At 45.0% G+C, this 16,019-nt stretch overlaps 1 protein-coding gene across 2 annotated transcripts in view; it reads left to right on the plus strand.

Annotated features, from left to right (window-relative positions):
• LOC119453808 (uncharacterized) overlaps nucleotides 1-16,019 on the plus strand; it is a 117,416-nt gene that overhangs the window by 66,509 nt on the left and 34,888 nt on the right. For both annotated transcript variants that reach the window (XM_049668534.1, XM_049668535.1), the window contains exon 3: nucleotides 14,487-14,569. In XM_049668534.1, the coding sequence (XP_049524491.1) occupies nucleotides 14,487-14,569 (83 nt within the window). The remainder of the gene's footprint in view (nucleotides 1-14,486; nucleotides 14,570-16,019) is intronic.

A 16,019-nucleotide genomic window follows, 5' to 3' on the forward strand; every position in this document is an offset into this window, starting at 1 on the left:
GAAACTAGCCCCTTTGTTCTGTGTTTTTCTTTTAATGTTCACAAGTTCTCATACTTCAGTCTCTGCAAATCAACAGCCTGTTACATCCACTGCAGGCCTCTGCCAGCAACCTCCTCTTGCAACAGCTGACTCCATGTTATGCCTGCAAATTTCCTAATTTCATCAAACCACCCAATTCTCTACTGTCCTAAACTGTGCTTCCCTTCTCTTGGTACCATTTTAGTTGTACTAATATATTAGACCAACCATTATCTACTCTACACATTTATGATTTTTCTTCTTAATCTCAATTAATATTAGTGTAAATCTATATCACTGACCTGTACACGACGATTTTGATGTTTCGGTGCCCTTAAGAAAACCTTCTTTGAGTGACCAACTTGCTTGTTCAAGCAAGTAAATTGGTCACTGCTGAAACAGCTAATGTGCTCTTGAATATGTGCCAAAGTGACAATAGATAGGGTAATGATTGCCATCCATTTTGTTAAGCTATGTCACCACCTTCGAGAAAAACAATTACAATTTTAGTCAAGGCTGCCGTTAAATTTAAGTCTATGTAGTTGGAACCTTTCAGGTGATTGCATTATGAAAACTATAAAATTTTTTTTTTATTTTATTTAACATTTTCGAAATATGAGTGTTGCGCCAACCGTCACAACTACGAAATGGTAGGCATGAAACAAATGCCATTTGGCAGGAACCTAACGGGGATAGTAAACTGCAACACACCACCATGATAGCCATATCTTGGAGCAAAAGTGCATGATCACAAGACTGAAAAATGTAACTTGTAGCAGATTGTTTTCCGAAACAATTGCCATAGTATGAAAAGTCGCCACTCATTTTGGTTATTCTGCTTCATTGCACAGCTTAATATATACAGAAACAGCATGTAAAGCTTCATGCAAAAAATATTTATTACAGAAAAGTTATCACTGCTTGTGTAACAATAAAATTTAAAAAAAATGTTTTAAGAAAAATGGGTTCGAACGTAAGCATATGTCTAGGTGTTAAAAGCCCTCTAGTGAAAGTTCTAGCTGATTTGAAAACACAAGTGTCCCAGAATGCTTCTAAAAGCTTTTATAACAACTACTAAAACGAATTAACATTGCATAATATTCAAAGGAAACGATATATTTGATGGAATTGCTCATGATTTGAAATAAAATAAGTTGTTTCAGATGCGAGCAGGAGGGGTTCGAAAAACGCACATTACTTTTCAACGGCTTAAGGTGGAAACTTAATTTTTTTGCTAAATATTCTAGCATAACCAGAGAGCTTATAATAGTAGCTTACAACCAATATTTTTTCAGAAATTTCGTTTTTGAAGGTCGTGATATACCTTAAGGCTGTTGTCACTAGTGAAAAGTTCCAGTCTCTAAATGTTACCTCTATTATTTCTGTTTCATCATTTGCTCCACAATGCCTAGTTTTTTTTTTCAAGCTTCTTTGTTCCAAGTTTATGCCCCATAAGTTATTACTGGTAGGATAGTGTCTTTTTTTAAGAAACAATAGTAAGCTGCCAGCCATGCATTGGGAGTGCCTGCCAAATGCAATTTGTTATTTAGATTGTCTTCTCATGATGCAGTCCCCTCTGACCTATTGGCCTTGATATTCTTGAACAGGTTCAAGAGGCTGAATGACAATGACGAACTCATTCATTCACCAGGCTAATGAATATCACTTTAATTTTTGCCGGTTGGAGTGCTAAATCACCAATAGCTTGCAGATATATGATGGCAAATATTAGCAGCGAGATGGTTTCCTCACCTTACTTTGGAACTGTAAACTCCAAATTAGGATTCAGTGTTTGTGTGCCGTTTCTCTTGAGATTTCTTGTCATCACAGGGCCACATCATGTATCAACATTGCTACATAAAAGATATAGTGTGACCATGAAATGCTGTATATTTCCTTTCAGGTCAGCCTAAAGTATGTTCAGCAGCTGTGCGAAATCGATGAAAAGCACAGCCTCAAGCTTGCCCCGCATTTAAAGCTTAAGCACTTAAACCCCAGTCATTATGACAAAATGAACGTTAGCACAGCTTGTGCCTTGTTCAATCACAGTATCACAGCTGCTCTAAGACTTCTGGTAGAGCAGAAGAAGATAGAAGACAAAGCCTTGACAACTGCTTGGTTTTTAGACAAAGTGTTTAGGTAGTTTTCCCTGATGACGTCAAGGACACCGACCCTGGCACTGAGCGATTTATGCCCACAGAAAGGCAAAGAGACGGAGGCATTTCTTGGAGATTTTATTGAAATGTTCAGGAAGCTTCAAATTTTTGACCAAAGTAGGCCTAATGCATCATGGAAACCTGTGCAGACTGGCATGATCATAACAACAACTACGGCACTAAATCTTCGCGAACTGTATGTTAGATCCAAGGGCTTAAAGTTCCTGATGCTAAGTCGCTTCTCCCAGGATGCCCTGGAAAATCTTTTCAGTGCTATACGAGTAAAATCGCCTGTCCCTAGAGCCAGAGAATTTAAGTATACACTGCGACTTATAGTGCTTGCACAGTTCTTTAAACCAAGCAAGCATGGCAGCTATGATACTGATGACTCTGTTCACTTGACGGATTTTCTGTGCTCGAGACCTGACTTAAGCGCAGAACTAGAGCCCGTGCAGATGCCCGTTATGACAGAGAATCTTGTACCAGAGGAGCAGGAATCACTGGAGTACTTGGCAGGATACATTGCTCAAACTGTCAGTAAAAAGCATGGACTCTGTGACCATTGCAAAACCGCATTGGTCGAAACTGACATCACTCGGGCTGGCTTGCTTTTGCAGTTAAAGAACTATGTAGCCAACAAATCGTCCTTGTGCACACCATCTGCTTCACTTATGTCCCTCTTAGAATGTGCAGAAACCTACTACAGAAAAAATGAAGCTTCACTTGTAGCAGGAAAACTTCAGCTAAAACACGTTGGTGAGTTGATTGCAGCAATTGAACCTGCATTTTCAGCACTTCCTACATGCCATGATGTTGCCAGTAAGGTTGTGCAGCAGTTTCTGTTGTGCAGACTACGCTTTAGCTTGCGTAAAAATAATGAAGAAATGCAGAAGAAAGCACCACAACGACCAAAGTGCGCATCGAAAAGTGTGGGTATGCGTGCGGCTGTCAGTAATGTAAAGTAAGATGACTAAGAAGGACACTAAAAAGAAACTATTTTTAGAAAGAGTAAATTAGCCGTATACCTTAACAGATGCCACTTGCCACGAAAAGCGGCTTGGTAAGCCAGCAAAAATGCCTTGCAATTTCCCATGCTCACTCGCTGTGGCATCACGGCTTTTGACGGCATCTGCTAGGGCCTAGTTAACAGTTCATTTTTGTAAAGATGGACTACGTTGTGTTCTGAAAGAGCCAAGCCCTGAACTTGGGAAGCCTAAATGACATTTACTGAGTCATAACAAACCAAATCTAAGATAATCCTTCGAAATCCGTGACGCCACAATGATGTTTCGGTGTGGAAACAAAAAGATGGAACTTAAACCTCCATTTTCCTCTTTAATAATCAACCTATTACGAATCAGTCACCAAAGAGTTTGGACAGATTATTAGTAAAAGTTAAGTTAGTGTTTCTCTTTAGTGTCCCTGTAGGTCTTCCTGCCATTGCAAAAAGTTTATTTTTTAGAAGGTTTACATAATTGTTTACTCTTGAGAACCTGTGGTCATAACGAATACTGTGGTATCAGTGTAGTTTATCAGCTAGAGCTTACTGTGTGAAACAAATGTCAATGTAGCGTCAGTTTTCAGAAGCGAAGTGCAAACTCGGTAGTGCACTTTCATTTCCTAGAGTAGAATGTGACAAAATTTTTAAGTGGAATATAGTTTGATGTATTAACTATGATGCTGCTTACCCAGATCAATGGACATCTCATTCCTAGCAAGTGAAAAAGGCAGTATCACCATATTTTGCTGATTTGTTGAGTTTTTATTACTATTTTTATATTGTTTATTACTGCCTATTTATTTTAATTTCTGTGTCAGTCGTGAAACGGTAAATAGGATGCTTGTTTAGAAATTACAGTTGTGTGCAATTGACTCTCTTATTCTGTGATATCTTAAATTTCTATTTATAGACGAGTATGTCTATTTGTACTAGTCATAGTAGCTTTCCTGGCAATTTTATTTGTGTACTGTAGAAATACATATAATCTGGAGGGTGTACTAACTCTTTAGTCCCTGCTCGTGACATGGCAGAGTTTGAAATGTATAAATTCATTTTCATAACACGTTTGCAGTTATTGTGCAAGTCCATAATTAATACATCTCACTCTGTCATATTTTTAAATCCCATTTATAGACTTAAGTTACATGTATTTGTCCTAGTCACAGTCGCTTTCCTGGCAAGTTCATTTCTCTATTGTACAAGTAATAACTTGGAGGGTGTACCTCCAAGTTATTAAGTGCCTGCTTGTGACGTGGCAGAGTGCAAAATGTATAAGGTTTTTAACATGTTAAATGTTTGTTATTGTGCGTGTCCATGATCACTATATCTTGCTCGTTGTGATATTTTAAAATCTCATTTTCAGACTTGTGTATTTGACCTAGTTACAGTAGCTTTCCTAGCAATTTTATTTCAGTACTGTAAAATAAGTAATAACCTGGAGGGTGTACCTCCAGGTTATTCAGTACCTACTTGTTACATGGCAGAGTGCAAAATGTATAAAGTTTTTTTTTCACATGTCCAATGTTTGTTAGTGTGCATGATCACTGAAACATAGGTGATATTCATGGTACAAAATTTTAATGGTGTGTTCTTTAATTAGTGTATAGGTGTGTAAATAGAGCTTATAGACTCCCATTGTGCCAGTGTTTCTCAAAAGCATAATTCTGTAGTCCAGGCAAGATGAAAAGGGTAACAAAAGATGGAGACTTGCATAACAATGGATGAATAATGGAAGCCTCAACCCAGAGCAAATATTTCGACAAGAGCACGTGTCTTTGTCGGGACCCTGACGAAGGCGAAGTCCCCTTGTAGAAACATTGACTCTAGGATGAGGCTTCCTTTGTTTGTCCACAATTAACTCTGCAGTTGTAATGTTAAACACAGCCGTCGGGCTAGGTGTTTCACTGTCGAATGCTTGCTATTGATGTGAAATCTTGGTGTTGCAATAAAGACTGTTTCTTCAGTGGCGTATATTATTGTTGTGAAATAAATATGTTGCTTGCCTCCACATCTTACTTTGTGAGTGCATGCTGTTCTGAAAATGCGAAGTTTGCTGACAGCATGAAGCAATTCGGTGACAAATGGTATGGTGTGCCTTATACAGGGAGGTTGTAAAATAGTAATTTTTATTGCAAACCTGCTACAGCATGATTATGAAGGCTTGTCAACAGGCACAGCACCTCTATAAACAGCCTCATACATCTTTTTGTGCCGTGAGTGCAGTGACAAGAGCATCATTTAAAAAATAGAAGTGCTCAATGTTACAATTCCGTTTCAGAAACCTAGTTTTTACCGTGTCTTCGCAACTTTTTTTCCGAAAACGTCTTTTTGTGTTAATAATCCGATTCACAAAAAGGGTATACAATAAAGGGGGCATGATCGAAAATAAATATAGGAAAACCGCACCACTGTTTAGTACTGGCAATGTCAACACAATACTCCAGAACACAGTAACAGATTGGAAATAAGTGCACTAAAAGGTTCACATTATCAAAGGTACAAAAAAAAAACATTTGTACACATTCTTTATAGCCGTATGCGGATACCTGCTTGAGTTTCGCGTGAATTAAAAGCTGTTAACCAATCGTTTACAACGTTACCTTCAGAGAGCTTATTTCACAAATCGGCGAGAACATTACAAGCACGCATTCGCAAACACGCCAGTAGCCGCAAGACGCGAAGTTTACTTGCAGAGGCTGCTGGCGTTTTATCACTGATACGTGACAGGCAACTTTGTAAATATACATAAAAATTACTGCTTACACTTCGCTCCGATTATACAGACAAACAAGCGCAGCAGTAAGCTGTTTACATTTGCTTGCTTTTGTACTTCGAAAGGACGCGAACGAGCACTATGAAGGCAACCTGAACACCCACTGCACATTCCATCGGCTGTCAAGCTGCGCTTTTAGAGCGAACACAACCTCAAGGCCCAGTTTTCATGTAAAAGACGTTTCAAGCGAATTCACTGGGCGCATACAAGTATGTTTGCAGCAGCTCTGCACATACACTTGACGCAAGACGAAGTCCAAAAGCGACACGTAGAGCATCGGTTCGCGAGCATCGGAACCATCGCCGCACATTTATATGTTCCGTCGCTTACCGCGCAGTACGTTCATTTCCGTCGATATCTTGATGTCACTTGTGGCATCCACTTGAAGAAAAACACAAAAATAATCCAGTTTCGCGAAACGGAACTCGAAATCTAGGGGGGAAATCCGTCAGTTAAGTCAACGCTACTCAATGCACGCTGGCACCGCTACAGCGCGTCGGCGGCCTGGAAGGAATATGGCCGCCGTCACCCAATGTTGCCGGCATGCCGCGTACCTTTGCGGTACTCTGAAATTTTTTCCAGTGACTCAGTCGTACCCTCTGGACAGCGTCACATCGCGGCAACTCACTGAACTAAGGCGGATGAGCGGCTCCCAATGCGGAGCGGGCTATTTCACTGTCATTGAACAAATAGAGGATGCGCTGGATATATCTACTGCTCATCTAGCAAATAGACCTATTGTTGAAAAATAGTACTTCGTGTGTGTTTCTGCGTTCCTGCATTCGTCCTGTCTGAGATGCGCTACGCCAATGGCATTACTAGGTACGGGCTTTTTGAAGTCATGGTTATTTTATGTCATGGAAATACACATTTCTCCAATCCGACGCCAAGCGCTATATAAAAATAAAGGCAGTGTGGTGCCACTATTTTCAGCAGTTGTCTATTTTATTGCGATAGCAATTATATGGACAATCCAGGCGCATTTTTGCCGCCGCCGTCAACGAAGTCTTGGCCGTGAGGTTCGGCATTAAGTCCAAGGACGATAAAATCGTCGTCGCGCGCCGTATGCTGTGTGTGAGAGTGAAAGCGCGGGACGGTGAGCCGGCAATCGCGGATCAGTCTCGCGCGCGCAAGGGAGGAAAGTGCGCCGCCTTCCAGTCGCGCGCAATGTTCTGGAGGGAGCGTAAGGAGAGGGAGGGCGCGCTCTACTCCAAGCAGCTCTAGGGGCCGCACGCGACTTCACAATTGCTAGTAGGTACAGCGGAAACTTCCGCTTAACACGTGTTGTCATGGCAATCGTGGAGTTCCTAGGTGCCTAGGGACATAATCGCTTAGGGGACTTTTGAGGCACTGGTCTCCGCTGAGCGTGGCTCTCTTATCTCCGGGACCGGGCGCCGCGACCTTGTCGAGCGCAGCTCCTACGTGCGTAAGGAGCGAATCGTTTAGGGCGCGTTGACTGTGTGGCGGTGTCTGGCCCACGCCTGCCGCGCTTTATTAATGTAGCGTTTGTTCTAGTGGCGGAAATCCTTGCAGTACTGGTGGTGTGGCAGGACGGCTTTTGATCTCGGTGAACTGTGGTGGTGTAAGCAAGCGGATACTGCTCGCGTTTGTACCCCGGTGCCGCGGCGGAAGCCGCGGTACCGGGCGCTGACGCAAAGCGGCGGTCGTTAGGGTGTTGTGGAGCGCAGCATCGCAACACTGCAAATAAAAAAATACTGCTCCAGTCAGGTAGACTGCTCCCTGCCTGATAGTGAGACTATATTGGATCATCAAAACATATCGTTTCTCTCTCGCATTCGCTTGTCCTCGCGCCTGCGAGAGAGAAACGATGGTATTCTTAAATAAAGGCATCACTGTTTTGTTGATCCAAATATAATCTCACTATCAGGGAGGGAGCAGTCTACCTGACTGGAGCAGTATTTTTTTTTATTTGCGGTGTTGCGATGCTGCGCTCCACAACACCCTAACGACCGCCGCTTTGCGTCAGCGCCCGGTACCGCGGCTTCCGCCGCGGCACCAGGGTACAAAGGCAAGCAGTATCCGCTTGTTTACACCACCACACTTCAGCGAGATCAAAAGCCGTCCTGCCACACCACCACTACTGCAAGGATTTCCGCCACTAGAACAAACGCTACAATAATAAAGCGCGGCCGGCGTCGGCCAGACACCGCCACACAGTCAACGCACCCTAAACGAATCGCTCCCTACGCACGTAGGAGCTACGATCGGCAAGGTCGCTGCGCCCGGTCTCGGAGATAAGAGGGCCACGCTTAGTAACTAGCAGCCGCCGCGCGGCCGTGCAGACACCAGTGCCTCAAAAGTCCCTAAGCGTTTCTGTCCCTAGGCACCTAGGAGCTCCACGATTGCCATGACAACACGCGTTAAGCGGAAGTCTAGTGGCCCGCAGTGCCGCGCCCTCACTGTAACTACTAGCAATTGTAAAGTCGCGGGCCGCACGCGCCCGCCGGGGCCGCAAGGCCCCGAAAGGCTGTGAGGGCAGGGTAGGGAGGGAGGGGGGGGGGGGGTCTTCTACGCCGTGCGCGCCCACCCGGGACGCTGTATCATGAAGGCCATCTGCGGCGGGGACAGAGTCCACCCTCCGCTGTGATTTCGCGGCTTAGTTCGCTGTGCTGCGAGCGGTAGCACGAATGTGAATTTGCTCGTAGCTGTTGCCGCGCTTAGGCAACATTCACACTTGGGAAGCGGCTAGCGGGCGGAAAGGCCAAAGCGGGCGGTAAATCTTTTTCGCGCATGTCCAAGTTGTTCACTTTTTTTTTTCTACCGCCGCCGCTGCCACTTCCGCCCACATCCATCTAGTCTGCGTACGTCTGTCGGCGTGGTGACGCTCTTTATTGCACTATTTCGAGCGGTATATTCATTGACCCATCCGTCATCAAAAGCCATCATTTTGGTCAACTTCGCGTGTCATCTGCCACCTTCGGTAAATTTATCGTTGACGTTTTGTAATTCTCCTCGCACGGGCGCGGTAACGCTAAGTCACAGGTTGGTGCCTGGGCGTCATTATATTTATTTAATACCGTTTATTTACTAGTTGTAACAACGGGTCATTATTTCGTATATTTGGCGGTACCTCTAAGACACCAAAGCGGCAACGGAAACGCCAAAGCTAGAACCTGGGCTGGCCCTTGTGTTGGGGTTCACCGAAGCCTGCACGTCCTACGCGAGACCTACCCTCCGGCCTCGGCGGCGTAGGTGTCCTCAGGTGTACTCCTGAGGCCTCCGTTTGCCGGTTACATGTGTCCTCCTGTCGGGGTAAAGAAATTCTATCGTCGCGACGAGAAAAGCACCCCACAACGAAAAAAGTGTTCCGCGACTTCTGCAACATACAGCCCCGTGCTAGGAGTATTACGGAGCGCCAACGAGGAATCTGTCCAGCTTTGGTCTGCCATGGAAGTGGAATAACAAATAGTTTTTATACTTCTACCTAGTTGTTCCCTAGAAATGTAAAATGAACAAGGAAGAAGCGGATACCCTGTAAGCGGCGGGGGTGGGTTCGCCCGGTTTTGCAAAAGCGCAAGAAGAGTCACGCCGAGGCTTCGTTGCCGCACCTGCGGTAGCGCGACGTTGAATACTGTCGGGAGTATTGCTAACAGTACGTTTTAGTACCACCCTTGTCGTAGACCAAGGGGCGGTTCTTGATCGCGTCAATAAACATCGCAGCCTACGCTTTTGGTGCCATATGTTCAGCTTTACGAGCGCATGTTTACATGCTAGTGGAGCTTCCGGTTGAGAGGAACGACTTTCCGCCACGTTTCCGCGGCATGCCGAAAAAATCGGTCCGAGCCCGATTTGGCTCGCCGCCTCGTTTTCGCCCATTTTGCCGCCTAGCCGGGCGGATCTTTCGAAGTTCTTGCCGCTTCCACCTGCGTCGAGACCAAGTGTGAACCTACCTTTACCCATTTCAGCGTTTTGGCAGCGAGTTTCCGCTGACATCGAGTGAGATGCGTTCATGACTTCTTGTGCTCGCGTGACACCATGCTTGTTTATTTAGTTAGCATGCCTCTGTTTAGAAGTTTAGACGGCCGATAAAGTGCTATCCTTACTTCGTATAGCTGTCGACTAATTTTCTATCGCAATCGATGCTTCGCCTCTCGGGTGAAACTGCGACTTTTTTTTTTAACCAGATCACCTGCTTTGCTTTGAGACAGTTACCCGCCGTGGCGACTTAGCGGCTATCGCGTGGCACTGCTAAGCACGTGATCACGGGACCGAATTCCAGCCAAGCGGCCGCATTTTGATGAGGCGAAATGCAAAATGCCTGTGCACCGAGCATTGGGTGCACGTTAAAGAATCCCAGACGGTCAAAATTACCTCGGAGTTCTCCACTACGGCGTGCCTCATAACCAGATCATGGTTTTGGCACGTAAAACCACAAAATATAATTCGTTGACACAGATAAAGCAACAAGACGCAAAATTTTTTAGAAAAGGTATTCACGCAATTATTCAGTAGTTTCAGGGATGCACCAACCGAAAACATTAATTACACTTCTGCAGTTTATTTTAAGTCGTGTGGGTGGCATTATTGTTATTTGGCGTACTCACCGAGAGATCTTACTCTAAAAATGGTGAGACACACGTGATTCCCCCTAACTTTCTGCAAGCAATCCATAAATTGTATCACATGCTACAAAAATTCTATATATACGCTTTTTTTTGCAAAGGGACAGCATGTGATGTATGTTTCATGCTGCTCTGAAATTGCGGACGCGCCGCAAGAAGCCATTCATTCACTGAACAGTGCCCCGCATAAGAACTTGTGAAGTGTCAGAATGTTACTAAAGTAATGCTGTACAAAGTACTGAAATGTTTTTCAATCGAAGCGAGTACCTAATACGGACCACAGAAATCAAAACAACACACTAAACAGACTTACGAAGTATACTGATAAAATCAATAAAGTGCAGTTTATGATGACCGAACAAATCAGTGTCAACGTGGCTTCGAAGCCGACAGCGCGAGGATGATAGCGCTGGCGGTATGGCGACGACGATGTGATAACGCTGGGAAAGAAGGCGCGAGAACGAAGCAACATCACCAACATGGCAGGACGACAACTAATCGCAAAAGTGTAACTATGACGGCAGTGTTGCGGCAAGGAAAATATCGACAGCATCACAACGATAACATCATGACGTCACCGTACCAGTTCCTTTTATATGCGTGAGCATTTAGAGAAGAAGAACGTCGGTTCGTCTGCCCCTCCGTCCTTCCGTTACGTAAGACAGTCGCTTTCGAGATAGGGCACGCAGCAGCGAATCAATTGACCTTCGTGCTGCCTCTCGCTTCAACGCGAACTAAGCCCCGAGAACAGAGCGCGAACGAAGCTATCAGTACTCACCGCACTGTGTCCCCATCCCAGATCGTTTTCAAGATAGCCGAACGCGCGGCTGCGCCATACGCGGCCGCAGCCAGAGCACGGTTGGTCACGGTTGCTAATGGTTCTACGGGATGAATAAAGCGCTAAAGAGTGATAACGGCTTGTAATGATCACAACGTCATCAGCGCAACTGGTGCCGCCATCTGCACTATTTTATTGCGATAGCAATTATATGGACACTTCAACCGGATTTCTGCCGTCGTCGTCGTCGTCGTCGCCGTCGCCGTGAGGTTCCCTATAGATAAAATCTTCGCTGCGCGCCGTATGCCCGAGCGGAAGCGTGCGGGGACGCGCGCTATCACGGAGAGCGAACGCACTCAATCTCCCACGCGCAAGCAAGAAAGCGGGAAGCGAGCGCCGGAGAGAGCGGGGGGGGGGGGGGGAGGGGGCACTTTTCTGCCAACAACCGCGCTCGTCACTCGTCGCTCGCACGCACCGTCTCTTATCTCCACACGGCTCTGACCTTTATGCGCCGTACATTCGCCGATCAGTTTCCGTTGAAGTGATAGACGCACGTACCTTCGCCCGCAGCGGCGTATGCTTGCTGCCAGCGTTTTGACAGTCGTTGTCTGCAGTCATTCAGTGTGATCTATTCGTGTTTGTTTGTGCGCGCTCACACCACGCTTGTTCATTCAGTTAGTAATAGTCGGGCAACATTTTCCAACGCACGCTACACATGCAATGCTGCCCGGATCGGCAGTGCAGCGCTACCGGTGTGTCCCTTCGCACGCGCTGCCCACGGGAAGCGCTTCTCATCAACACCACTGTTTCACAAGCGCCTTCTCGTGGTCATCCAGTCTCTCTTCATGTCGGTCTACTTACGCCGCAGCACACCTGCTTACTTAAAGCTCATGTTTACTACAATTGATATTGCTACCAAAGCCGCTCACCTTACTTCGTATGACATTGCTGTGTTGCTATCGCATTCATTGCTTCGCCCTTAAGGCGAAACTGTGACATTTTTTTCTTGCCTCATCAATTCTCCTTGCGCCGCCCTCCCCAGCAGTTCATGTAGCCGTAACGTTGTCGTTTATACTGGTTGGATCAACTTTCGTAACATTGGTAATGACACCGGGCTGCATGGAGGTGAGCAAGTTGCACAATGCTTACTCATACTTAACACGCAGAAGAGTTTCTCCGTGAATTTTCTCTCTGCTCGCTTACTTCGCGTCGGCTACACACTCCCGCCCCCAAGTATACTGTTTAAAATCAGGCGGGCCTCACGCACAATGAGAGTTAGTTTAAGCGAAGCTGTGTTAAGCCGGCCAGATGGAACGGTGTATCTCAAAAAGAAACCAGCAGTGAACATCTGCGACGAACGTCGCCCTCAGCCGTCATACCAAGCAGTGATCAAATGCAGCGAAGAACCACAAATGACCACAATGTGTAACCATTGCGACGCCAAAATGAAGCCGAGTTTCAGCACATGTGTCTCAAAGGTCTCAGCTTTCGGCGATGAATACAACCTGCAAATTGGTTGCTTGAGAGCGGGCGCAATTGTATAAATAAGGCCCGGCTGCCAGCCATGAAAATTGGCGGCAACATAAACCAATTCTCGTTTAAAATAAGCAATGACGATGTCACGAGCACCTTCTCGCAACTGTGTTATTGACTTACACAGGCTAATTTGTTTTCTTTTCAGATTTCGAAAATTGCAGTCGTTGACGTCAACGCTGTTTTCAAAATTCCATCTTTAGCACTCACCGTGTATCTTCACACTTTGTCTTTTCCAGTTACGAGGCTATTTCGAGAGCTGCATAACGCATCTAATCGCAATGAGCACAAATGGGTAATCGCGCTTTAGAAAGCGTTCCAAGCCAGTTTCGTCAAACCGTGTACGAGAAATTACTAATTTGAGCTGAGAACGCAGCACTTGGAAGAATACCACTGTGCATGCTGAAGGCATCATTTTGGTGTTTGCAATGGCACCAAGAATTGGACGCTTCAACTCTGGCTCGTCCATCGCTTTTCCAATTTTTCATTTAAGAAGGTTTTTCTACTGTGCTAAGCGGGTAAACAAGTTGCATGCTCATTCTCCCAGGTACGTACAAACGAAAATTCGATTTGCCCGTTTTTACTGCCATGACAACTCGGAATGAATATGTGCCAAGTTATTATTATTATAATTATCATTATTTGATTTGAAGAGATATACATTTAACAAAAAAGGGAAAGCGAGGAGTAGAGGCTGGCAACTGCCACAGGAAGGGGCACAACGCCTGCCTACTCTTCAGATAGGAGGAGATAGACACATCGAAATGCAAGAAAGGAAGCAGGAGAGGAAAGAGGAAAGAACGAGCAAGATGACAAACCTCAAAGAATAAAGTGGCACACACGGTACAGGTCACACACAGTAGGGCCGGTCACTGCAGGTCACGCTACTAAAATTACGTTGAATAGAAGAAACAGTCTCCAAGTTGCAAACGTGCACCTAAGTTAGTTAATTACAGAAAAGTAAGGAGAGCGCGATGAGCCTCGTCTCGTCGAGACGCACAACCACTGGGGTACAAATATTCGCCTAGTGCTGTACACCGCAGGCCAAGAAGATGATAGCCCCTCACTAGCGACATGCACTGCGCACTGAACGCGGGACACTCCAATGTCAGGTGCAAAAGTCTCTCGCAGCAACCCAGGACGTACACTATTAGCTGGTCACACGTCCTTGTCTGTGTAAACGTTCGCATGCGTTCAGAAAGCCAAAACTTAGCTTCAGTAGTTGCGCTATAGCCCGACGAGGCCAAGTTTTGTCACCGGCATAAATGATGCATGCAAGCGTGTTAAAAGCTTTCATGAATCCTATGCCAACGTGAATAATAAGGAAGACCACGAGTGCAGATGCAGTTTGTTAGAAACGGCAATGAACATATATGGCGTGATGCATTGGTGAAAATTTGTCCGCGGGAATTTAGAATAATTTGATGACGTTTGATGTATTTCGATAAGAGGCAGAGTTTTGTTCATTATTTGATCATTCACTTCAACTAGCGCGAGATGGGAAATATACTACAACGTACGCGTTTTTAAACGCAGGGGTATATCATCGACAATGGCAATGTGTACATCGATGTGTACTTACTCATTTCCGAAGCTTTCAATTTCATGTCACTTCAATTTCGCTTTCGTTAATTTTGCATGGCAGCTACCATAATGACCTCTATGCTGAACTATTTAAACATTTGGAAGGACGAGCGGGACCCGTCATGCGTGTGAGCATGTATCCAGGTAAGGTTCCTCATTAATACGCATGGCCGCCGGCAAATTGACTTTTGATGTAAAAAGTTAGGTGTTCAGAAAAAAAGTTACAGCACCGCCAGATAAGGGAAGCATTCGCGGAGACAACAAACTTTACGTTGCACTTGGGCTGTTTCGATTAGGGCCTCTACTCATGGCTTCAGTAAGAGGAATATTTGCCCTACAGTACAGGAATTTCTTAATGAGTCCAACGTACTGTCTCTATATTTTTTATATTTTCCTTCTCGCGTATTTTTCTATACCGATTCATTGTTCCTCCTTGAATTATTGGTTTCATTTTAACATGTAATTTCACCTTTAAATGCCCTTCCTTTATAGAAGTCCTGAATGTTTGTTTGTGGTTATAACTTTGAATACGCCACCCATTTCTTCGTCAATCGGCCAAGAGGGTGTAAGCTACGAATTTGACGGGTCGCAACAACACCTGTAGTCATTACCTACAAGCTACAAGTTGGGTGGGCAGCAATAAGAGGACACCTCGACCGGTGTTCAAACTGAATTTTGGTGTGCCACGTTCGCGCGACGCCACACGCAAGGCAGCACCTTCTGTGTAGAAGGAACAGGGTCCTGGTAGCTAAGACATGTCTCTTGCGCACCGAAAATTTTTAGGGTGGTCTAGTCCACCTGCTGAGGCCAACAACCGGGGCTTAAGTATTACAGTAAAGTACTTATGTGCTCGTGGTGATTTTCTCGATTGTGGCCGTTGGACAATGTTATCTGTTTATTTATTTTCAAATTTATATACTTATATAGCCCCTGATGCACCATCATTACAACCCCAAGCATGGCTCTGCCGAAGGCTTTGCTACCTCTTTGCTTCTCCGGCAAGGCGCACCTTTCATGCCCAAGTGGCCTCGATAACAACAAAGGCTCATAGTAGACAGAATTTTATGACCGAGAGATCGAACCCACGACCACCACCAGCACAGTCTGATGTGTTGTGATGTGCCCACAAGAGTGGACTGGTGTGTTCTGGCGTGCACACCAGCATGGTTTATTGCTACCTGGTGTGTACACCTCAGCAGTTTAGTGTTACTTGGTGTGCACATCACTGTAGTGTGGCGCTGTCTGCATGCATGCCAGTGTGTTGTGGTGTGTATTTATTTATTTCATACTGCAGACCAAGACTTGGTCCAAGCATGACAGGTACAAGCAGTAGGATAAAAGTACAAACACAAATGATAACGTAGGAAAATATTACGCAATATGGAAACATAACATCAATTAATAGTACCTAACATGGGAAAAAATAACGCAAGTGGAAATGCCAATTAACAGTACGTATCGAGGCTCTAAGTTACAGAAAATTGGCTAAGATCAGTTATACGGTTTAATTATTGACTTAGCTTTTGCACACTAGACTAGTGCCTTAGTTTGTAAAGGTCCTTTCTGCTTTTTGTATGAATAGGGTTTTTATAGG

Source organism: Dermacentor silvarum, chromosome 5 (genome assembly GCF_013339745.2).
Source record: "Dermacentor silvarum isolate Dsil-2018 chromosome 5, BIME_Dsil_1.4, whole genome shotgun sequence".
In the NCBI taxonomy this organism is placed as follows: domain Eukaryota; kingdom Metazoa; phylum Arthropoda; class Arachnida; order Ixodida; family Ixodidae; genus Dermacentor; species Dermacentor silvarum.